The following is a 24,493-nucleotide window of genomic DNA, read 5'->3' as shown; positions in this document are numbered from 1 at the left end:
CGATTTGATTAAAGCGATACAATGTAACTTCTCAAAAAGCCCACTCTGGAGCTCCCCCTACAGGCTTGGAGGTAATGTACGGTTACACTGTCGTAAATACATCACCCTTTCGCTTTCACGTTTCACGTTTGTTGACGAACCGGCGAGGAGTCAGAAGGTGCAAGCTATGTCGACCGAGAAGGTAAGAGAAATCAAATGGACCTGGGAGCGTGAGAGGGGTCTATTTGTTTTTGCGGTAGGTGTGTCAGAAAGCAAGTCAAAGTACTTCCGCTCAGCTCCCGGGCCGGTCCAGCAAAGTTACATAGCGCAGTTTTTGCATCTCAGACCCCCGAAGGGCATAGGAGACAGGCCAATCGTAATATTAAAACTCATTCTAGCCGCACAATTTTTTTCAAGCTGTTATTTTAAGGTAGAAATGTTACTTAGTATTGCTTTAAATAAGTTCTTGAGAGTCGGGTACAATGCAATGTCATTCAGTCAGGCCAGCAACAAACAAACAAGAACAGTCCCACTTTATCAAGTATTTGTGTTGCACACCCATGTGGGACAACTTTGCTTCTGTTTGTGACCTCACCTGAACATGAGTTTTACTCTTTAGTTATTCCCACCATGCTGACAGTGATTTTATTTTTTATTTTTTTTTTTTTTTCAGTCCTTTTCGGAAATGTCCACTGATGAATCCTTTAGATTTTGTCCTTCTCTTTTTTTTGGATCATGGGCATCCATTCCTCAGGGCCTCAGATATTAATGAAGCTTGTCGAGGTGTCCATGGAACCACTACACTCTGCATGGTGACCAACAAACGACCCGTTCCAGGTTCCTCGGGGCCAGCAAGCAGGTATTCCATACCTGAGAAAGAAAAAGCCTGAAATTTTAAAATTCTACACTCCCAGTCCAGCAGTTACAAACCCTGTGAAAAACTTGCCCTGCCTTCATCTGGGCTCACCAATAGCTGACACCGGTGTTCTCAGTCTTTGCTAAGCGATGTGTAATTCTAAATCTGCTGTAATTAAGCCAACATGTTATGACTGTATATCAAATATTAGTGTGAAAAAAAATGAAAAGAAAAAAAAGCTACTCAATCTTTGGATTCCCTGAATTAGCGGCACATAGCAGAAACAAGGCCTAGCATTTTGCAAGTTGAATGAAAGTTAAATTGATGTGAAAGCCATTCATTCCAGGAACTAGACAAGTTCCCGGGCTATCTAACCTGGAGCTGACAGAAGTAGCGGCTTCCTCAGTGAGTAAGTTTGCGTCCTGACCAAGATTTCCTTCTGCTAAGTCCCAGCCTTACCTGATTCCTGGCTCTCTCCTGCCCTTTGCTCTGGAAGCTAATGGCTTCCATTATTAGCTCCTGTTCGACGAGGAACAAGCTTCTCGCTGCTTCCCACAGCTCAGCGATTACTGCGGCTCCTCACTCAGCCTTGCCTCTGCCGTGTTCACCACCTGACAGTACCAACTTCCTCTCAGCTTGCTAACTTAATTGTTTGGCTCTGGGTCCCCAAAATATTCTAGGAAGAACAAACAGGCGGTCTTATCACGCCTTTGAAAGACTTTCAAGAGTGCTCTTCAGTTCAAAGCAGAAATCCTCAGTTATAGCATTGATGGATGATCCATCCATCCCTTTTCTATACCCCCTTAATCCAATTTAGGGTGGCGGGGGGTCTAGAGCCTATCCCAGCTTTCGATGGTCACCAGTCCATCACAGGACCACACAGAGACAAATGAGACACACAACCATGCACGCTCACACTCACTCCTAGGGATAATTTAGTCACCAATTAACCCGACATGCATGTTTTTGGATGGTTGGAGGAAGCCGGAGTACCTACGGAGAACAAGCACGCCCCGCGCATTCTCATACTGGAGACTCGGAGCTCATCTTACCGGGGTTTAGTATAGGGCAGGTACAGCCTCGGCTGGTCCAGGACAGAGGATAAATGCTTATGGTCCCCAAGTGTAGCGGCGCCTGGCCCGATCGAAGCACCTTGCGGACTTTGACCTGCACTTCTGCATGACTGCCTTTGTCGTGAGCAGAAAGCACACTCGCCTTGATCACTGTCATGTGCCACAAAGGACAAAGACTTAGCACTTTGAACCAACAGCTCCACAGCATTCCCACAGTTTTAAGGAGTTTTTAACTCTCAAATTTACACATTTGTGATCTTACCGTAGTCATGTTTAGTCTTACACAGGTCAGATACAGTCCTCAGCTTTTTCTCCTTACACCTGCACTTCCCTGTTGTACAAGCATTGTGATATGCTGTGATTGTCTCTTATTTGCATACCTTTGGAAGCAATATAATCTGTCAACTTCAATCTTCACAGTGTAGATGAACATCACCTGTATAATGCAGAGCAGAGACTGCAAGCTCCTTCGACCACTGTACCTCTTCTTCAATTGGAAACATCTCATCCATGTCTGGGATTTTTCCACCAATGGGCACATGTAACACTTGATTATTTGTATAGCTGAAAAAGTAGAATGAGACACATGACATCAATGTCCACGACAAACGATGTGCATTTAAGTCTAGCCACTTAAGACTTTAGTGCAAAATGTGACCACAGATAAAGTGTCTACCCGTCCAGACAAAGCCCAGTGGTTGGATCACAGCTGTGCGGGCAGGCACAGGGTTGACAGCCCCCTTCACCAAATCCCCAGTACCCAGGCAGACAGTGGCTGCAGCTTGTGCCCCCGACGCCAGTTTTACAGTGGCATTGGCCAGTCTTAGGGTGGCACCAGGGTCCATCCTCTTTAGGCACAGGAGGCAAAGAGCCCTGTGGATCACACCAGCAGCCTGAGAAACAGAGAAACAGGGGTGGATTCATATCAAACAATTTCTTTAATTAACTTTAATTATTAAAGAAACATCCACAGAGATGTGGCCATTTCATGTCATCCACTTTCACCTTGAAATAATGCCAGTAACATTACATTAATCATGAAAACTGCTCAGATCAGTTCACAGATCAGTCTTATTCTCACGTGTGCAGGCATGGGGGGATTTAAGAGGCAGGGATGGGTGACGATGATAGCCACGGCGACAGCGCTGGCACCTGCGCCCAACAGTGTTATGTTGGCAGTTATCACAGACGCCCCCGCTGGTTCCGTTGGAGGAAAGCCACACCCGCTGAGAGAAGTGACAGCTATCCGCGTGGCCATGGCACTCACACTCTTCGGTCACAGACGTGTGTGTGATGTTATAGCAGGTGAGAGGGAGACGGTGTGGACGTCAGGGTGGGGAGCAGAGAAAGTGTACAGTGAGAATAGGTGGGTCATTATGGTGCGTCAAGAATTCAATGACTTTAAGTTGACTACTTTTAGTTTCATTTATATTCAGTGTGTGTGTGTGGACAATACAAACTACAAATTAAATAAACCTATGGAAAATCATCAAACTCTCTGTTTATTACCTCAATCTCTGCAATCTTTTTTTATTAGCATCCTTTTAAGTAAAAAGGAAGGAAAAAAAAGACCTGCAAGCAAGGCTACCAGGCTCCAGGCACATCAGCACTGAAGAGACACTGAGTAGGAGAGTAAGTGTGGGTGTCCCACATGGAAAAAAGACACACTCCAACTCCGGAGTGGTGGATTTGTGTGTATCACAGCGAGCGCAGCAGATGACACACAGAGGAAAGGAGGCAGCGAAACACCAGCAGAGACTCTTATGCTTTAATTATAACAAATGACTGCACATAGACTACATGGGCACCTATAACATAGTGCTAACATGACATGTTGCTAATATTAAGTGAACCTCAACAACTCTGATAGGTTAGTCCCACCCCACGAGGAAACATAACTGGCTCTTTAGGTTTTTACTTACACTATACACTGCAGTTCCAAGATTGAAATGCCCAGCCATTGTATTGACTGTTCAGTTAATAATGTTTAAAAAATGAACGCCATGACCTTACAGCTCCACTTTGTTAAGCATTTGCAGGAGCTATCCTCCACAATACCTCTCTCAACCCTGTTATATGATAAAACAGTTATGCAATCCTGCTGTCAATCACTTACTCCGACACGGGTTGGGCTCTCCACTGCTGCCATTAGCAGGCCTCCAGGGACGCTCGTTATAGAGTGGTGCACACTTCTCACAGTGATCCCCCTCTGTGTGGTGAGCACAAAGACACCTCCCAGACACCTGGAAGACACATCTGGGGCTGCTCAGTCACTTCACTAGCATTAATCCATGTTACATGCACCTGCTGTCTGAAGAAAGTCATAAAACACATCCAGACAGGTGGTGGAAAATGTAAATCAAAATGTTTAAACGCTTGAAACTGGTGTTTTCTCTTTCAGGAAGTACTTTTTTGACCTGGACTTCACATCCTGCAATACAACAAAGGTCATTACAGCAACCAACAGATGCTTTTTCTTCACAGCTTGAAGCCTTTCTCTTTGACCGAGGAAAAGTTACGTACCACGTCATTGTCTTGTTTTTTGTCTTGACTGCTGTTATATGGTACACAGTATTCAGCATGTCCATGGCACAGGCAGGTTCCTCTGGCCAGTAGTGAATATACAGCATATGGTGCTGAAGGGGAGCTTTCCATACTGGACATGGGGGTCAGAGGTGAGGCTGTGGGTCTTATCCATTTTGCAGGGGAGTTTACAGATGCAGGACATGTCTGAGCTTTAAGCAGTCTGAGGCGGAGATTTGTAATGGTCAGGCGGACAAGCACCTCTGGACTGTAGGGGTCCAGTGTTTCAGCATTACTGGGGTCTAGAGTACGTAATATTACCTACAGCAGAAGGAGAAACAAAGCAGTAAACTCTAGATTCTGATAATACAGAACACTTTATCTTTGTACGAGCTGTCTTACCTCTCCACCATTGCAGGGATGAGCACTAGAATAACGGGATGTACACAGTGATCCCTGCTGATAAAAGTCATCAGCCAAACCAAATTCTGTGCTGCAGTTGTGGGCAAAGACCTTGAGAGCTTCCCAAGTCTTTCCAAAGTCAGTTGAGCGTTCAATAACCATGGCAGCAGGCCGGGGTGACTTGAACACCAAAACTACATGAGACAGGCAGAAATGTGTTTCCAGATCCAAACGTATCTCGTCCTGCGGCTCCAGCATGCTGGTGGCTCCTCTGGATTCCCACCAGGTATCCGGATGCAAGAATGGGTCATCAGTCATGAGAGCAGGCGGGTGAGTGTCCTCTTGGCAGGGGTGGGGGTTCACAGGAGGATGGGGGCACAAACGCTGGTGGAGGGTGCTGTTTCCACAGCAGCTGGACAGGGTAAGAAGCGTCCTGCCACTGGCCAGGTTCCCTATGGCTGGACTACAGGCCTGGTCCCCACATCTTGAAACTAAAACAGAGAGCAGATGTGAGTCAGTGAAAGAACAAAGATTAATGCTCTCATTAAGTGTACAGCTGAATTTCAGGTGGTAACAGAGAGCCTTTCACAAAAGAGCGAGCACTTTCCAGGACTGACATCATGGACAAAACCAAAATCCTCCTCATTGTGTTTTCCATAAATAGTTAATTTGATTGACCATTGTTCAACTCCAGCCCAAGTCACAGAACCCAGCCCCTTCCTCTGTTGGACAGCATTAAGAATTACTCAGGTTACGTGTAATGGAAAGACACAAACATTATCTGCAAGAGGTGTGACTTTACTGTAAGAACAGCAAAAACAACAGACAACGTTAGTTTACTCAGTTCTGCCTGACAACAGAATGAAAAAAAGGACGCATTTTGTAAAAGTTACAAAAGATTCAGATGAACGTTATCATTACATACAAAAGATGACATGTCTCACCTGCTCCACTCTGCGTCACAAATAAAATCAGCCAACCGAGCGCCACCAGCATCTGCCATCGACCTGTCCCGAGCATATTACACACTGTCATCCTGAGTTTACAACGTACACATTGCGATGTACGCTTTTCTGCAAATACGCGTCCCCACATTATGCGTGGTGCCTATTTTCACCGACATTTCTCTGACAAACGCAATGCGCAAAGGGTCCAGACGAATTCGGGATCATTTTTCCAACGTCCTCACACGAATAACGTGGACAGTTCAAATCATCCTCAGGGGGCCTGAAGGCTGTGTGTCGCAGGTGTAGGAAAAGATGGATCGCTGGTTAAGAACACTCCATATTTGACAGCGAATAAATAAACGACACGTTCCTCATTTCTATTTGATACACATTTGTCTCACTTCATATTGCCTATTGAAATACGGTCCCTATCTATGCTAATAAATCACTGTCCGATGAAATCTTTGCATGTTTGCTTGGTCCTTGGTTCCCCGCGTTTACGCACTGGAGAGGAGTTTGCGCTCTATTTATAAAGGAGTCCCCTCCGCCCACCACCCGCCCCCTCAAGATCCCCCAATGGATACTTGTACTAAAAACGAAACTACGCTTGATTGAGAGAGTGCATTCTTTTCACTAATCTGCCCGTCATTCATTCAAAATGACTCCTTCCAAAGGTCGTGCGCACATGGGGGACAGGCCCGCAATCGGAACAGGATCGTCAGCACCGTTAATGTGAACCAGCAGCAGCACCGCGCATACCAACGCTAAACCAGGTCCCCTTCATTAACCAGGGCAATTTTTTTTATCTGCTTCATGCCCTCCTGTTTTTCAGCTGCAGTAATTCCAAGTTACAAGTCTCTTTGAAGTAAACAGAAAGAAACCTGAGTAGGGAGATAAAAATAGTCCCCAGAGCAAATACGCAACTTGATGGTCATTGTGGCACCAAAAGAATCTGGCAGCTTGGAGTTTCATGCAAATGAGTTGGACAAGAAAAGGGCCATTTTCCCCACATGCCTGCCTGCAACATTACTGTGTCATTCCTCATCGTAACTCTGGATAAAAAATATATATAGTCTGATACATGGCAGGAACTATTTTTGAATTATTTTCAACCACAGGAAACATACATACAGTCCTTTGCTGAGTTTGATGTTTTTTTTTTTTTTTTCCCCTTTTTTCTGGCACACAGACATACTCTCTAAGTTGGAAGAATACACACAGTGTCAGTTCAGTTTTATGGTTTAACTTTGAGCACAGGGAGCCCAGAAAATACGAATAGACACACAGAATTGGGCTGGTCTCCATACATGTCTTCAGTGACATACAAATTGTTTACAGACCTGCTTACTTGCCTTTCCTCAGAGTGGAGATCAAAAACAGAATTACTTAAGACATGCATGGACAAATGATGATGACAATTATGTTTGTTCCGACCAAATGCAATGTGATTTTGCTTTAGAAGCAGCCAACAGTTAGTCACATTCTTCTGTCCAATTTTGCTCTCATCAATTGAAATTTTGCCAGTTTAGTTTTAAAACTTTATTGGTAAAAGTTTTATTGTCCCCTCCACATAAACAGTATCACTCTATCTATATTTGTTGTGCATTTGCTCTTGTTCACTTCTTGGTGTTGTTTTCTTTCATCACTCTGTCCTATAGTGTTTGGCAGACCTCCAGAACAATTCTACCCTCTTCATCCTCACACCTCTCACATATTCTCACTAAGTCTCTCTCTTTTCATACCATATATGTCATGAATAACCTTATGGAAGATTAGGTTAATTTACGTTTATGAGGGATTAGCTGTTATTTGGTCATTTTAGAAACATACAGACAATGCTTTAAACTGATTTAGAGTCAGTTCTGGTTGAACAGGACACGTGGAAATGAGATTTCCATCTTTTCAGAGTCTGCGTGAAGGGACCTATGTGCGTTTGTGTGTTTAAGGAGGAGGGGTAATGGATAAAACATAGAGTCAAATCATCGGTGTGGTCCAGCTGCTTCTGGAGGAAGTTCATACTGTATTTAACTGTGTTCTGTGTTTCTGAAAAGACTCTCAAACGTTAGATTTTATTGAACACAAGTCACTGAAGTTTAAGGTCAAAGTTAGCAGCAGAGCCATAAAACATTTTTAAGAGCAGCAAGTGTGATAAATGTCTGTGCAAGTAAAGTATATTTGGCTGCTCATTTTAGCTTTTAAATGCAAAACACATTGAATTATAAACTGTAGTTAGGGATAATTTCATGTCGTGTAGGAATGCAGACCCGACCGCAGCCAATAAAGCGCTTGTTTAAAACGTGAACATAAAAACGAAGATAAACAACAGAATCCGCATCTCTGCTCCCAACATGTTTCACTCTGGGTACTGAAAGAAATGTGTCCATTTTTTTCAACCACTACCTTTCAGAAATACAGTACAAATGCATGCTCAGGATATAACGTTATTGAGACACCCAGCTGTGGCAGGTCAAATACCAGCCCAGGAGGGTCACAGGGATGTCCTACCTGCCACATGACTGCTTCTCTAATTGCTCCTCTTTCTCTCATTTACAGGGCTGAATGGCGGCTGGGGGTTAACAGAGTCAGGGTCAGATGAACAGGAACCCCTGCTTCTCCCTCTCTCTGTTAGTTCTGGCTGCTCATACATGTGTGTGCTGAGCACATGGTGTCACTCCATTCCACTCTTCTCCATCTTCATCTCCTTCTGCCTCCACCTCCTCCTTTAAGCTTTGTGTTCGACATGTCAGCTCATATGTTTCTACGGGGGATGAAAAGGATTAAGTTGCTTCCTCACATGAATTTAACTTGACGTAGGTTTCAAAAGCCATAATGGTCAGGCTAGGATTCGTCTAATTCAAAACATCTTGGATTCATTCTGGTCTTTTTGCTAATGACAGCAAAAGGTAGGCTCTTGAATGATGTCACCCACTCCCCACAAGAGTAAGCAGTAAAGGCTGTGACTAATAGGGTGTGCTGGAGTTAACCAAGGTCATCAAAGGAGTAAACTGCCCTGTTGAATTTCTGAAGAGACATTCTTCTTTAAATTTCACAGCATGACCTGTGGGATGCATGATATATACAGTAGGTCCATGAAATTTCAAATCAAACAGTCACACTTTTTATGATTATACTTGTTATAGGTGGAAGTTAAAAGGTCACGGTGACAGGCCAAGGACCAAAGGAGTCCAGCTCAAGTCCAATCCAAAGATCAGAGCAGCATGTCCTCTGGACTGTTTGAATTTGTCTGTTACTTAACTACATGAACTTCATAACTATTGTTGACTGCTTACACAGAAAAAGTATTAGCACATTTAAAGTTGTGCTTGAAAGTTTAGGAAATATTTGGCATTGTCTTGACCAAAGACAAAGGGATCATGTTATCATATAATATTAGCTTCCTCTCAAACGATCCATTTCTAAATATAAGATTATTGTTTTATGCATTTATCTATTTAGGAAATTTTTTGAAAATCTAATTATCCCTATTATATCAATGCAGAAATATCGAAAACTGTTTACATTTCTAAAGGTCCCTGAGCTTTTTGTGTGTGTGTGGAAACCCATCTTCAACAGTTCACATGCATGGAGCCCCTTTAAAATGCAAGAATAGATAATATTAAGTTGTCAAGCCAGAAACCGATAGAGACCAGATGAGGCAGTGTATACAGTCCTCTGTGAAGCTGCCAAAGCAGTGATATGTGCATCTGTGAGCTTATGTGACTGTGAGTGTTCATAGAAGTGTTATGATCCTAAACTCTTACATATGTGTAGGTGATGGGAAACAATGTAGAACTGCTTCAATTTATACTCTATTAATTTTGAACAAGGAGGAATTTGAGGAATGTTACCAAGCAGCTTGCTTGAACAGGCTTCAGTTGAGTGTTGATGGCATATTTATGCCTAAAATTCCTGATTAAAAATGGACAGCAAATTAACTTTCCAACCTCAAGTAAACATAAGGCATTCATAGCTAATACTTTCCCATCAGCTTCGCCTCTCTGACTTGACGTAATCCTTATTTATATAACACTCTACAAAGAAAAATGCAACTCAAACTGCTTTACAGAGCAGAGGAAAAACTCAAAATATCCATATACACACACACACACACACACACACACACACACGCACATAAACATACACAAATAAATGTTTAAATGAATAGGAACACATGAAAAAAGCAATAGAATATCAATAAAGTTAAAATAAATATGAAAGGACAGATAAAGGTGTCAAACATAGCAATTATAGCACAAACTACATATGTTTATATTGACATCCACTGACAGGCTCAACATTTACTTTTGTTTGTCACTAACTCACTCACATAAACAGTCATCAGTGTGCACAAATACAGACACAATCACTTCATACCTCTTTCTGTCCACCCACCCACATAAACACACACTTATTTTCACCCACAATAACACTCACATGTGTTACAGATTCAATTCAATGCTTTCTCTTCCAGCCCTCCTCACCCTCTTTGATAAAACACTGACTGTAAAAGGATTTATTCTAAGTGCCTCAGACAACTGCAGTAAATTCACATAGAAGGGATTTTGACACTTTGAAAAAGTCACACGAAGAAGCAAACAGTGGAAGAAAGACAACAAAATAATGAGGTGGGGAAAAAGAATTGAGGACTCCGAGGGGAGTTCAGCATCGCTTAGAAGCAGATGGCCATAAATTTAATGCTTCAATACACTAAAACAAGTTGAGTCAGTTTCACTCTTTAAATGGTCATACCTCTCTATGTTTAGTGTTTTTATGGTCAGTGGGTTCTAACTTTGGTTTCTCTCCGAAACTCACACTAAGAAATGGAGCGAATGTGAGGAGAAATCAGATACAGCTGCTTGAGGTCGCAGGACACAGGCTGGGGGTTCCAGACTGTTTCTTATGTCTGGCCACTGTGCTGCTTTGAGGCCCCTCTCAACCCATTAAACTTGTGTTTATTGGCATGCCGAGTCCACCTGTGAATCATCCAATGCGCGATGGCTATTTTAATGTATGGTCAAGTGCAAAGGTCACTGTTAAATGGCGGTGCATCATCTGACCTGGAAAGATCAAAAATCCAATCTGCATGCCGGCGGGCCTCATGCGTGTGTCGCTGGTATCTACTTTGCTCCTGTAAAATGCAAAGTCACAAAATACAGCAATGTTAATGTGACATTTGCTGCCCTCATGTTGCTTCTGTTTCATCTCTGAGCTGACATTAATTGAAAATGGGGCGCAGTAAAGGGAACAGGATTGTAAGCAGTAGATGTAATAGCTCTAACAATGTCTCCAGGAATTTAAACCCCACGGTGCCAGTGTGTGTGCAAATCATTAGTAAGACTTTATATGGCTGAGGTTAATGAATGTTCCCCAAATTTTTAAATATAACCGGACAAAATTTTATTCTATCTGCCAGAGAACTTAATGATACCTATTGCAATCCTACAGCAAGTTTTGCATGTTTAAATTTCTGGTGCAAAGGCAAAAGAACAATCAACATGTGGGTGTGCCCACATTTGCGGTTCCTGGAGATTGTGGCTTTCTGTGGAAGAGGTATGCTGGAATATGTGCAGCCACTGAGTTTTTGTGGCGAGCCCCACAAATGTGACAGTAGGAGGGGGGCAGGCAGTGTTTGATCCTATCTGGTCAACATCTGTCCCTCAGGAGAGCCTAAAATTAGAAGCCCATGCTGATGTTATTAGTGCACAATAGGAGTTGTAGTCTTGGAAGTGTAAAAGAAGGAGAGAGGGGAGCATAGAGATGGATAAATAATTCAGGGATGCTAGGATGAAGAGTTGAGAGGATAAATTGTACACCCGGGTGATTATGTAAGTTTACGACTGATCTTCAGCCAGATCTTTCATGTCAGCAGATCTGCTGCTGAGCTTATAGAGTGAGAAGTGAGGCCTAGTGGGGGACGAAGTGATGTACAGGGTGGATCAAGGCTCTAACAAAGGCTGTTTAGGGTCTAATCAGTTTGACTCAACCAGAGCTGCTGGCCACATCTGTCCAATCAAGTCCCATCTCCATGGTGGCCTCCTGGCACCAGGGATGGCTAAAGCATTGTCAGCCAAACATTGGTAGGAAACTATATTTAAGGACCACCACCTCATCAGAGACTTGTGGTCCTTGAGTGGTTTTCTTTGGAACCTCTTTGAGCTGGGTCTTTGCACAGATTTAATCAATAGCTCTGACATGTGTTAATCATTAATAAAATTATGTGGTCAGGATGTTCTGAGCACTGAGACCAGTTCGATATGATAATGTCATTATTAGATGTGGGTTGTTTAGATCCTTGGGGAAGTCTTTCATTTTCATTTCCTCTTTGAGTGAGGTCATCACTTTGGAAATTAAGCACAACTGAGAGGAAGCAAATGAAACCAAGGACCTCTAAACATTTCAACAACAGGTCTGTCTTGATTTATGTCCGGGTTGTGCAGAATTTCAAAATCCTTCGCTTCCATATCAAATCACTCTGTGTTTTTAACCTTTGCTCTTCGGCTCCACAGTAAAGCATTTTATTCCTGACCTGCTTGCGGAGCTGAGTGCCATAATGTGTATCACCTCATGGGTCCCATGAGAGCTGGACACACAACTCCTATGTTCTCAGGTCTGACTTTCCCCATCTCCATAATAATCTACCCTACCCTGCATAGCAGGATGTCCCTCACAACTAACATGCAAGGTTTTTGACATATTAAATTATTTGTGTGTGGCTTCTCAAACTTGGGTTACTCTGATGGGTTTCAACTTAAGAAGCCAGGGAGCAGGGGCTGCAGTGAATGATGTCCTTGATCTACCATGGGAAACATGAGGGGTTATGATGAACTTGTGACCTATATTGTGGGCATCACAATGATCAAAGGGGATTTTCTCTATTGTAGACACACTCAAGCTGTCATATTTGTGAAATGAATTCTAAACACAGACGTGTGCATCCCAATTAAATTCCTGTAGTTTGTAAACATTACCATTAGGATCCAGGATCAGCATGGAATACATCTTCTGGAGGTATACCGGGACCAACGTCAGGGTAATTTCTGTGGCATTGTGTACATTTAACCACATTCACTAACAGAGGCTGAAACTGTTCAATATATATGAGTACATTCTGAAAGCCCAATTTACATTCTAAATCACATCTTCTCTTTCAGACTCAGCTGCTATCTCACACTTACAGTGCAGCAGATCAGATGCTTGAATTAGGATTTTCGGATTATGCGTAGTTTTTGGAGAAGCTATGAGAAAAAAATTATTCATATGGCATAGATAAATCTCAGCTCTAACAGGGTCTTTCTCACAATTTGTTGAAAAATTGATCCAACCACCACATCCTAAAAACAACTATTGATGCTTTTGATCCCCTTCTCAAAAGGCTTTCTTAACCAATTCCCTCTTTTCCTTGTTAATGGAAAAGATTTTAACATTAACATTTAACATTTAAATGTAACATTTAGATTTAGATTTAATATTTAAATGTAAAATTTAGATTCAGATTAACATTTAACATTTAGTTTTAGCATTTAGATTTAGATTTAGATTTGACGTTTAGATTTACATTTAAATTTAACATTTAACATTTGGATTTAAATATTTAAAATATCTCTAAGTTGACAAATATTGTTGTAAATGTGCAAAAAACTCTCTCAAAAATTCACACCAGTTTTTTAAACATTGTTTGAAGCTAAATGTGACAAAATGTTGCTGTTATTTTCAGCGTGAGCCGCTTTCCAAACGGCACTCCATAGAAGACCAGGCACGAAAAAGACCTCTTCATCTCCATGACAACCGTTGCCGCGTCCAACAGCGAAACTGTTGTCAACATCCAGTTAGAAAGTGAAATTTCTTGAATTCAAGACGCCATTATTTTTGCCCTGAGGAGGTTATTCAAAGGGAGACTTACTGGCTGTTTAATTTAAAATAAGGTACTCCATACGTACAGGGTTAAATGGGCCGACGTTCTTTACTTGTTAGTTTTATCGAACCTTTTCATATCAGAGTTGCGGCCGGTTAGCTTACGTTTTGTAGCTTCTCTAGAACATTTCTTTCTAGGTTTGGCAGCACCTTCCCATTCAATATACCTGACTGGCCGACAAGGAACAAACTTAATTGACATTTTAGTTAGACGTTAGGCTACGTTTTATAAACAACACTTTATTGAAACTCCGTATAGTCCACATGAGTTGAGATGGCAGGTACCTCAGTCCAGGCTTCTTTGTTAACTTTTATTCATTTTAAAATCTGTATGTAGATGGAGAAGAAAGTCTTCGGGAAACTGGTGCCTCATCCCCCCAGCAAACCCCCTGACAGCAAGTCCCCATGTGATGGCCACGGATATAAACACCCGTCTCGCTTTGTGAATCACCAGATCGGCCACTCAGAAATTATTTCGACAGTTGAAATTCAGGTGAGTACAGATGCTATAAGCTGATCCAGCACTCTGAAAATTTAGATAAACTACATCTATTACGTCAATGCATGCTCGGTTTGTGGTTTCATCAGTGAATTGTTGTGTTTGTGATTTAGTCCTGCACGGAGAGACCTGATCCCCATCAGAGGTCACAGGGCCTATCCTCTCTGAAGTCTGGTGATCTCAACTCACCAAAAGGTGAACAGCACAGTGTTACAAGACATGATCAGGCATATACAGCATGTAATAACACACTGACACAGTACCTGCATAACACACTAACACATACTATGCTCCTCCTCCTGAAAGTAACATGTTTGTGCTGTCCACTGTCTGAAATGTTTACTTTAGTTTCAGCTCTCAAGACTCCACCTAATCAGAGAAAGAACAACCGTGAACCTGGAAGCTCACAGTGGTCAAAGAGTTCTTACTTTTCTCTGGGCGGAGATAGACCCAAAGTCCAAATGCCCTACAAAACCACTCATGGCCAGCTTCCTCGCAAGTTAGCGATAGAGAGGTATGACCTGTTTGTATAAACATGGTATGACAGAATAGGGCTTTTTATCTGGTGCTGTCTCACTTGACTTTAAAAAGACAACTTATTCTACAAATAGTAAGGCTGTGAGAAAGAATACAAATGAGCCCAAAGCATACAAACATTTTTTGTTGGTTCGTTTTTTCATAGTATCGAACAGATAGTTGGCTTAGCTTGAATCCATGTCTCTGTTACATATCCACGCTATTTCTACTCTGTCTTTCAACAGACGTCGCCGCGAATACTTGAAGTTAGATTTGGAACAGCTCCTGGCTGAAAAAGGCATTAACTCTAATATCTTGATTCCAAAATATCTGAAGAATAGCAATGAGCATGAGACCATGTCTCACAATCCGGTGTCATTAAACCTCCCGCTGGAAGTAGGTCCACTATATTGCTTATGTAAGCTTTTGTGTGGCATATTTTGAATTGAAATGATTTCACAAATGTCATTATTTCAGAACGTCACCGTAACATGACCTTATTTTTTCTCTTCTTTTCTCGAGTTATTTGATAATGAGGATTTTGACTGCAGAACACCAGAGGACTGGCTTGTTCTTGGCAATGAAGAAGGATCACCTGATCGAAAGCCTATTCCTGCAAAGGCCTTTCTGCCTAAGGATGATGAGAGTCCTGGTAAAACGCTTGCTATAATGTAAACATAAATGGACATTATTTCCTTTTTTTAAATGGCCACCTTCTTCTCTCCAATTTGAAGATGACCCAAGAAGCCCATATCCGGAGTGCAGCTGGCATTTAGTTGGGGTTCTTGACTATAGCAAGGAGAAATATCAGTATCTCGTACAGAAGGTTTACCAAAGTAGCAGATGGACAGATGAGGAGGGAAATTGTGTCACAAATGAAGAACACAACAAAAAAAAATCCCTTGGTTGGTTTTTATTTACCTGCGCTGCAGTAACACAGGATTGCCTCATGATTTTCTCCTGTTTCTGCTGTCCCTGATCATGTCTACATATTCTGTCACAGAAATAAACCCCTTGCAAGGAGGAAGCAAGCACTGGGTACCCAGGATCAGGCTGTTATTCATTGCTGAGGATCCACAAGTGTTTGTTGAGCGGATCAGCTTTGCCTTACGCTTGAGGGAGGACATAGAAGCTCAACTTCTGTACAACCTGTCTGTGGACTGCATGCCCATCTGGCAGGGAACACCATCTCTCAATACTGACTGTCTGCAGCGTGTCAAAAAGCTTGCCGCATCAGCTCCTGGCCTCCGGCTGAAAATGTGAGTATGGTCATGTTTTATCACTGCGGTTATTTTTGTCCTAGCACAGTACTGAAATTAAATGGTAACCAGCTAATAGGGTGAATAAAGGGAGTATTTTGTGTGCAGCTTGGAGAAATGTTTAGAAGACCTGGAGAAGGAGGTCAGACTTGAATATGACCGTACAATGAACCGCATGATTTTTGACAAAGTGGTGATGAGCCACACTGAAGAGTTTCCACACGTCACCCTGCCACAGAGGGACCCTGAGTGCGTACCACAAAAAGGTAAGATGATTAACTTTGGAATTAGATGTGTACATTTGGGTTAAGATAAGGGAAATGTTCCATCGGCAACTATTTTATAACCTAAACAATGGTTTGTTTTGCCAATACAGGGTGCGTACCAGTTCCTCACTTTACCTATGAGAAGAACCGAGATGTATTTGACCGTATTTGCCTGCTAATAAAACCGGAGCTGATTGGTCTAATATCCGAAATACGGTCAGAGTGCCGCAAAGTAGCAAACATGAGGCTGTTCAATGTCACATCGATTAAACCGCTTCGACTGGACGAGTTTGAACTCATTCAGTCTCATCTTCACACTCAGGTACCGTCGCACTGTGACTGTCAAAAATGCCTTTTATCATTACGAATAGTCAAAGAGCTTGAACTTAAGACTATGTCTTAACCATGCTAGATAATTTAGGCCAACATATCTTTTGCTTGAATTTCTCCAAATCCTCCTTTTTCTCCAAATCTCCAAATCCTTTTTCCTTGTCCAGATAAAATTGTATCTTCGGAAGGAATGGACTTTCAACCTCGGCAATAACATCTGCTCCACCCTGTGTACCTTTGGCAAGGACGCGTACAACATGAATGTGACTCGTTTGGAGATGTACAAGTATTCCAAGCTGTGCAGACTGATGAATATGGCGCTCTTCAACATGCAGGACTCCGTGCGCTACCTTGTGCAGGATTCACTTGTCAGCCTGACCGACTGTCTTATGGAAGCCTGTCACAGTGTGCTGATGTGTCCTCAGGACCTGGTCTGGGGAAACAACCTTATCAATAGCCCCTACAAGTGTGCAGATGTTATTCATACAGTATACAAATTAATATATAAACTAATTCTATCTAAAATATATTTAATCATGACATCAATGCTTACAGTAATATTTCTACATTTTCCATATTTAGGCCAAAGAGGAATCCTCTGTTCATGGTGGACTTGGTTCTGGACCACAGTGGGGTCCACTACAGCACTCCTATGGAGGATTTTAAGACATCTGTCCTTCGCCTGTTTGATGAGGGCATTCTGGCCACACACAAAATCCCAAAGCTTGATGAGGTAAAGCTAGCAATCACAAAGCATTAGATTAAAATTGGAAGATGATGATAATGACAAGCTTACGGGAGATTTAACTGTTGTGCTCTTGTTCTCACCAGTTTGTGTTGAAGAACTTGTTTACCCAAGATGATTCGTTACTCAAATCAGTGAATTTATGTGAACCGAAAGTAAATGAGCTGAGAAAGAAAGTGCACAATGCTCTCGTGCAAGCAGCAGTGCCTCTCAGGGCGTATGCTGCGGAATATGAGAAACACTTGGAGCTGCAAAACTTGGACATAGAAACTCTTCTCAAGTAAGTTTGTGTTTGAACGTGTGTCCAATGCTAACAACTCATCTGTAAGTGACAGTCAGATTTCCCGTCTGTTCAGGCCGCTTTCTTATTCAACGAAGCCATACTCTTCTGTGAAAGATTCCTTTTTTTTCTGCAATGCCTGTTATTTGGCTGTCAGGTCTCATAATGCAGAGCAGACAGCCAAAGAGATGAAGACAGCGGCGGCACAACACCTCATAGAAAAGGAAAGGCTCGATCACACCTTGCCATCCTCCATTGTGATTGGTCCATTTTTTGTCCGCGTAGAGGCTGTACGTCAGTCTCTTACCAAAAAAAGAAAAGCTCTAGCCAGTGCACTGCTGGACCAACTCGCTCTGAGGCTGAGTAAGCAGATTGAAACAGTAAGTCACTTGTTCAGAGGCCAGAAAACACTTAATGTATGAGTGTTTTGTCATTTTACTCAGACATGACACTTTTGTGCTTTTACACTGCATTATGAGTGTTCTTTGATGTGTTTAGGTTTGTGAAGAGTATAACATTTTAAACAGAAAGCTACAGGAGAAGCCTAATAGCATCGAGGAACTGACTGAAAAGAGGGAATGGATGAAACAAATACCCAAACAGCTGAAAAGTTACAAGGTACCAGTTGAAAAGTTTAAGAAGATACCTTCATTGTGATATATTCCAAATTATGCGCATCCCTAAATGTCAGTGCATCTTATCTTTCCAAACTGTCAACAACAGGAACATATTGGAAAGATCTTGTCAGACTACGAGGTAATAGATAGTACTTACTACTGTCTTACAAATGAGGATGTAAACAAAAAGTAAGTACATAATCACAGTGTTAATTTCTGCTATTTGAAAACAAATAATATATATTTTGGTGTTTAGACTGATTATTGTCAGGTTCTTTTTTGGTTAAAGTGAAAAGCGGGAAATGTGGTGTGAGGGGATCGTTACTGTGACTTATATGTGTAGGTGGACAGCCATTGGATGGTCTCAAAGGATAATCTGCCAGATGGAAACAGTAACTATCCAGCATAAGGAGGATGAGGAGCACTTCCGCAAGATCCAGCTAGCTGATCAGAGCAAGTTTGAGGATAACCTAGACTTTCTACGGGTGTGTTGAGCCCTCTAGGTTTTGTTTTTTTCATGTGCTGAGTGCTGTATATGATGAAAATGCTCCAGACCACACTGCATCAAATATACTGTATATGTATATATATAGCAGTTTGCTTAGTTTTAGGTTTAGAAAAATCATGTTGATATTATTTGGTCACAAGTTCCCCCAACTATGTTTATAGAAACTTATTGCTGGGTTTGCGAGCTATGCAGACATTGATCATGCCCATGAGATAGCCAACAAGGTCAAGCGTACAAGCAAGCAACTTAATGAGTGCCAGATCATGGTCAAAACTCACAACACCAGACAACATCTGCTTGGTTTACCTGTCTCAAATGTAAGTGGAAAAAAGTGGAACTGTTTTTATGTAATTCAAAAAACTAAAAGGGTTGTGTTTTTCTTGCTCTTTTTAAAACCATGAAATGTTTATTACAGTATGATCATCTGGAGAAGTTGATAAAGGATTTCCAGCCTTTTAAGGACCTCTGGACCACCACCTCTGATTGGCTACGTTGGAATGAAAGCTGGCTCAATGACCCACTGTCTTCCATTGACCCTGAGCAGCTTGTGCGCAACATGATTGATGCCAAGAAGACAATAAAGAAATGCATTACACAGTTAAAGGACATTGCTGGTAGGTAACATGTCTACAGTCACTCAAAAAGTGATTGTTAACGGCACTAAACTGTTGTTTTCATGGGCTGCTCTCTCTGTCGTACACAACGCTAGACATCCGAGTGGTGACAACTATATTACTTAGCAAGATGGAGGACTTCTGGCCGTGCGTCCCTTTAATTCAGTGCCTGAGGAACCCAGGGATGAAGAGTCGTCATTGGGACATGCTTTCAGAACGCATTCATGTGAAAGTCAAACCCAAAACCAACTTGAACCTTACCCGCTACCTTGAACTTGGTCTACAGAACCACAGTGATGACTTGACTCAAGTGGTGGAGTTGGCTGGGAAAGAGTATGCTATTGAACAGGTGACTTTAAAAGGCTACGTCTTACAGACAAAGGCTTATCTTATCTTCCGATTTGTGAAGAATGGAGGATCATTGCAGTTCAGATACATTTTTAATTACTCGGACCACCTGGGAAAGAGCTAACACTGTAGTATAAAAGTGGCAACACCTCCACTAACCTTTTTTGATGATGCAAAGTTTCATTATGTGACTATCCTCGCTAAGTTTGGTCTGGCTTTTTTCTACCTTCTCATCCAGAATCTGGAAAAGATGGAACAGGAATGGTCGACAAAAGTCTTTGATTTGCTGCCCTACAAGGAAACAGGAATGTACATTTTAGAGAGCCCAGAAAATGCATTCCAGATGCTGGATCACGACATTGTCGTGACCCAAAGTATGTCCTTCTCCCCCTTCAAAAAAACTTTTGAGGGCCGCATCGATGCTTTGGAAGGAAAGCTCAGAATGACTCAAGTACACACATGCGCTCACAAACACACACGCTCGGTGGCTTGTATCACATCTTTTTGTTGTATGCTTTTATGTTGTACTACTGCCCTCTTCTGGTGCATACAGGATATTTTGAAAGAGTTGATGATATCCCAGCGTTCCTGGCTGCACCTGGAGCCCATCTTCAGCTCGGATGATATCAGCCAGCAGCTGCCTGTGGAAGGAAAAATATATCAGCAAATGGAACAGCAGTGGAAAAGCGTCATGAGAAGAGCCTTTAATAACCGAAAGGTTAGAGCTTTTATTGTTATATTTTAGGACAGAAGGTTAGAGCTTAGAAAAATAGATAGATAGTTTTAATTTGTCACATACACAATCATACAGAGTACAATGCGCGGTGAAATTTTTCCTCGTGCTGCTACCAACAAAATAAGAATTAGAATTAGATATGAATAAGATAAAAGCCCTAGCACAATAATCACAGGCTACACAATTAAAAATGTCTCTGTTTAAAGTGTCCAGTGTATGAAGATATATGGTATAACAGCCAGAAGGTGAAAGTGACACAGTTTAAAGCTTACTGTTGAGCAGACGGATGGCCTGGGGGAAGAAGCATTCCCTCATCCTCTCAGTGTTGGTTCTCAGGCTGCGGAATCGACGGCTTGAAGGCAGCAGGGAGAGGAGTGAGTGTCCAGGGTGGTGGGGCTGCCTGAGGATCTTCTCAGCTCTCGACCTGCATCGTTTGATGTAAATGTCCTGCAGGTTGGGTAGGGTTGATCACCTGAGTGGACTACCCTCCTAATGGCCAAGATGTCCTGTTTTTTTTGCAGCTGCCCATCCATGTGGTGATGCTCCCACTCAAGATGTTCTCAATGCTGCACGTGGAAGAGTTCCTGAGCACCTTGAGGGGGAGCCTGAAGTAGCTTTACAACTTAGTCTGATGATAATGATGCTCGTGTGTTTCTGTGTCTATTTCTAGGTGATTGATCTGTGCACAGAAGCTCGTCTACTACAAAGACTTAAGTATTTCAACGTGCTTTCAGAAAAAGTTCAGAAGGGTCTCATTGAGTACTTGAAGAAAAAACGAGGCTCCTTTCCAAGGTGAGCCACAGTGAAATTGTTCTGTAAACACTTTTGGTACTCAGCTCCCGGTATAATAACACAGACTGATTCAAGTTCACGTGTCAACTGTGTCACGAAGAGAAAACAAAATGAATGTTGGCTGTTATAAACGGTGGAGCTGTGATATCACAAGACCAAGTAAAAAATAATCTTGACATATAACACCAACCTTTTGTATAATTTACTGTCCAGTTGATATTTCTTTGTAGGTTTTTCTTCCTGTCAGACAATGAGCTCCTGGAGATTTTGTCCCACACCAAAGATCCCACTGCTATCCAACCACACCTGTGCAAATGCTTTGAAAACATTGTGCAGGTTTGATTTTCTTAAGTATTCTGCATCTACACACATATCTATATATCTGTAACAGGAATATAACCCCACAACTAAGTCATCTGTTGGTCCTTAGCTTCAGTTTCAGTCAGACCTACAGATCACACATATGTACTCTGGAGGAGGTGAGGAGGTGAAACTGTTCCTGCCAGTGTGGCCGACTGGGAATGCAGAGGCCTGGCTGAGGGATGTCGAGATGTCCATGAAGGCCACTTTAAGGGAGAACATTGACCGCTCACTCAAAGTCTATTCTGAGGTAAGTGAACCTGACTTAATGTTTTTTTCATGTCTCCAACTATTGAATATCTTGTTTTAACAAGATCAAGACAAAGCCCTTTATGATTAAGGTTTTTGTGTGCACTTTTACCTCTCAGCAACCTCGTCCAGAGTGGGTGTTATCGTGGCCAGGTCAGGTTGTGATAGCTGGCTGTCACGTCGTTTGGACTGCAGAGGTGTCTGAGGCTTTGGAGCAGGGAGACTTGGCTCACCGCCTTTATCCCCAACTACAGTCCCAGGTGGGAACTTTGTATCAAGTTGTATCAGGGTACCTGAAACTGAACAATAGTTTTCACAGTTTTTGAGAAAAATACACACATTTTTTTGTTTATTGTGCACATTTGTCGGTGATAATTGAATGTAATAGACTGTACTGTTTGCCGACATTCTTAACATTTTGCCTTCTGTTTGTGAAGCTGGGTGACTTAGTGCAGCTGATGAGAGGACACCTCTCTAAGATACAACAAGCTGTGCTGTCCTCCCTCATTGTAGTAGAGGTACATGCTAAGGATGTAGCGGCCAAACTGGTGCAGCAGGAAGTCTCAACCATCAATGATTTTGAGTGGATCAGCCAGCTTAGGTTACCTGTTAATTTTATTTTTCTGCAAATATTTGTAATCTTTGTGACCTTGCAGTCTACAATATCATGTGACTGTTACATTGATCTGATACTGTTTGCAGATATTACTGGACGAAAGAGGACTTGTACGCCCGAGCAGTGGATGCAGAATTCTTGTATGGATATGAATATCTTGGTAATTCTAGTCGCTTGGTCGTCACCCCGCTTACTGACAGGTAGCCTTTAATTTCTGTTGGTTTATCCAATGATTTTGTCAGAATACAGAACACTACCATTGAATAGACCCTGTTCTGGCTCTTTCAGATGCTACTTAACCCTAACTGGAGCTCTAAACCTGAAGTTTGGAGGTGCACTTGCAGGCCCAACAGGCACAGGAAAGACAGAAACTGTTAAAGATCTTGGAAAGGCTCTGGCCATCCGCACAGTGATTTTCAACTGCTCCAATAACCTGGACTTTGTTGCAGCAAGCAAATTTCTCAAAGGACTGGCCAGGTAAAAAGTAGCCAGTGTGAGATAATGTCAGCTCTCCTCTCAGATATCACAGCACATGCTATCATTTTGTTAGATTTCTTATCCGTTTTCCATGTTGCAGCTCAGGTGCCTGGGCCTGCTTTGATGATATTAATTGTATTGATGTGGAGGTCCTGTCTGTGATGGCTCAACAGATCGCCACCATACAGAAAGCCCAACAACAAAGGGTGAGAACTTACAGTAGCTTGTACTCTGAAAATTCACAAATCTGTCACCTATTAAACTCCGTCTGTGCTTGAGTTGTGCTACAGTGTTGTACATAAGTACAATAAGTTTTTCTATTAGACTGATCTATTTTTTGACCGACTGCATTTTTGAGACAGAACTAAACTGATATCCATCGATTAATATCAAGTTTTTCTTTTATTTGAGTCCTGTTAGAAAAACACTTAACAATTAACACAAATACTAATAAAGAAGTGTCTGTTTTTAGGCCGAGCGTTTTCTATTTGACGGAGCAGAGATCTCTCTTGTCCCGTCCTGTGCTGTATTCTTCACCACGAATCCTGGTTGCACTGGCTACACGAAGATACCCGACAACCTCAAGGTGACTAATGATTTCAGTCAAGTAAGAGTGTACCACTGGGGATGAGCTCGAGGGCTTTTACAGATGTTAAAATGTCTTTTACAGGTCCTGTTCCGTCCTGTGGCCATGACGGTTCCTGACTATACAATGATAGCTGAGATCTCCTTGTACTCTTTTGGCTTCAGAGATGCCAGAGTCCTTTCCAAGAAGATCGCTACAACTTTCAGGCTCTCCTCTGAGCAACTTAGCTCTCAGGTGTGAACTCAGGGGGTCCAGCTCTTATCTTAACTAAGATTAAAAAGATTTGTTTGTTGGTGTGTATCTGTATGAAAAACTGTCATAGAAAAAGATGTGACTTTGTGTCTTTTTCTGTCTTTTTTGAAGGATCATTATGATTTTGGCATGAGAGCTGTGAAGAATGTAATCTCAGTTGCAGGAAACATAAAGAGAGCAAATTCCAACATGAATGAAGTGAGTTTTATTAATTAATTAACTTATTCAGTGTAGAGCTATAGTTGCTCTGAGGAGTAATGATAAACATGCAAAATGCAAATTCAGAAACTTTCAAATCTTCACCTTCTTTAATCTTGTGGTCTTTAAGGAGTTGATCTGTCTCCGGGCAATTCAAGACGTCAGTCTGCCAAAGCTGTTACAGGATGACCTGGACCTCTTCGGTGCCATTGTGTCCGATGTTTTCCGTGGAACAAAACAGGAGCCCATCGATTATGGGGCACTGGAACATTCTCTGTGTAACATCTGCGCAACAAAGAACCTCAAAGATGTGGCTGGTTAGTGTCTCTGAGTGGAAAGAAACGCGAAGGTGTGAGTTGAATTTAAGACTGAGCTCATCATTGTGTTGTGGTAATTGCAGGGTATATCAATAAGTGTGTTCAGCTGTATGAGACCACTGTGGTGAGACATGGCGTGATGTTGGTAGGACCTCCTGGATCGGGTAAAACCAAAGTGAGTACATGTAGCTATTGTGTTTCCATTTGCAAAATGTGGACTGTGAATTTTTTTACAAT

At 42.1% G+C, this 24,493-nt stretch overlaps 2 protein-coding genes across 2 annotated transcripts in view; one reads left to right on the top strand and one right to left on the bottom strand.

Annotated features, from left to right (window-relative positions):
• Positions 1-622: 622 nt before the first annotated feature.
• LOC142376801 (netrin-4) lies at positions 623-6,300 on the bottom strand. The gene is made up of 10 exons (XM_075460383.1): positions 5,778-6,300; positions 4,834-5,324; positions 4,432-4,752; positions 4,025-4,151; positions 2,990-3,178; positions 2,585-2,801; positions 2,345-2,472; positions 2,171-2,239; positions 1,888-2,058; positions 623-849 (listed from the first exon to the last, which is right to left on the bottom strand). Exons 1-10 carry the CDS (start codon positions 5,926-5,928, stop codon positions 713-715), a joined length of 2,001 nt encoding a protein of 666 aa, XP_075316498.1. The 5' UTR covers positions 5,929-6,300; the 3' UTR covers positions 623-712.
• Positions 6,301-13,622: 7,322 nt separating this feature from the next.
• The window catches only part of dnah1 (dynein, axonemal, heavy chain 1), a 30,547-nt gene continuing 19,676 nt past the window's right edge, over positions 13,623-24,493 (top strand). Inside the window, exons 1-35 of the mRNA XM_075459971.1 lie at positions 13,623-13,702; positions 14,029-14,184; positions 14,304-14,385; positions 14,539-14,704; positions 14,952-15,102; positions 15,229-15,358; positions 15,441-15,611; positions 15,710-15,965; positions 16,074-16,231; positions 16,342-16,553; positions 16,729-17,027; positions 17,144-17,294; positions 17,393-17,586; positions 17,744-17,966; positions 18,085-18,204; positions 18,310-18,392; positions 18,547-18,688; positions 18,873-19,028; positions 19,127-19,325; positions 19,421-19,674; positions 19,912-20,124; positions 20,227-20,391; positions 21,080-21,201; positions 21,432-21,537; positions 21,632-21,811; positions 21,930-22,070; positions 22,248-22,411; positions 22,513-22,626; positions 22,715-22,903; positions 23,004-23,109; positions 23,376-23,489; positions 23,574-23,723; positions 23,853-23,939; positions 24,070-24,256; positions 24,340-24,431. Of these exons, the coding sequence (XP_075316086.1) occupies positions 14,029-14,184; positions 14,304-14,385; positions 14,539-14,704; positions 14,952-15,102; positions 15,229-15,358; positions 15,441-15,611; positions 15,710-15,965; positions 16,074-16,231; positions 16,342-16,553; positions 16,729-17,027; positions 17,144-17,294; positions 17,393-17,586; positions 17,744-17,966; positions 18,085-18,204; positions 18,310-18,392; positions 18,547-18,688; positions 18,873-19,028; positions 19,127-19,325; positions 19,421-19,674; positions 19,912-20,124; positions 20,227-20,391; positions 21,080-21,201; positions 21,432-21,537; positions 21,632-21,811; positions 21,930-22,070; positions 22,248-22,411; positions 22,513-22,626; positions 22,715-22,903; positions 23,004-23,109; positions 23,376-23,489; positions 23,574-23,723; positions 23,853-23,939; positions 24,070-24,256; positions 24,340-24,431 (5,433 nt within the window). The 5' untranslated portion in view covers positions 13,623-13,702. The remainder of the gene's footprint in view (positions 13,703-14,028; positions 14,185-14,303; positions 14,386-14,538; positions 14,705-14,951; positions 15,103-15,228; positions 15,359-15,440; positions 15,612-15,709; positions 15,966-16,073; positions 16,232-16,341; positions 16,554-16,728; positions 17,028-17,143; positions 17,295-17,392; positions 17,587-17,743; positions 17,967-18,084; positions 18,205-18,309; positions 18,393-18,546; positions 18,689-18,872; positions 19,029-19,126; positions 19,326-19,420; positions 19,675-19,911; positions 20,125-20,226; positions 20,392-21,079; positions 21,202-21,431; positions 21,538-21,631; positions 21,812-21,929; positions 22,071-22,247; positions 22,412-22,512; positions 22,627-22,714; positions 22,904-23,003; positions 23,110-23,375; positions 23,490-23,573; positions 23,724-23,852; positions 23,940-24,069; positions 24,257-24,339; positions 24,432-24,493) is intronic.

Source organism: Odontesthes bonariensis, chromosome 3, assembly GCF_027942865.1.
Source record: "Odontesthes bonariensis isolate fOdoBon6 chromosome 3, fOdoBon6.hap1, whole genome shotgun sequence".
In the NCBI taxonomy this organism is placed as follows: Eukaryota; Metazoa; Chordata; class Actinopteri; order Atheriniformes; family Atherinopsidae; genus Odontesthes; species Odontesthes bonariensis.
Note: the sequence above shows the minus strand (reverse complement) of the source record. Positions and strands in the feature narration are given on the sequence as shown.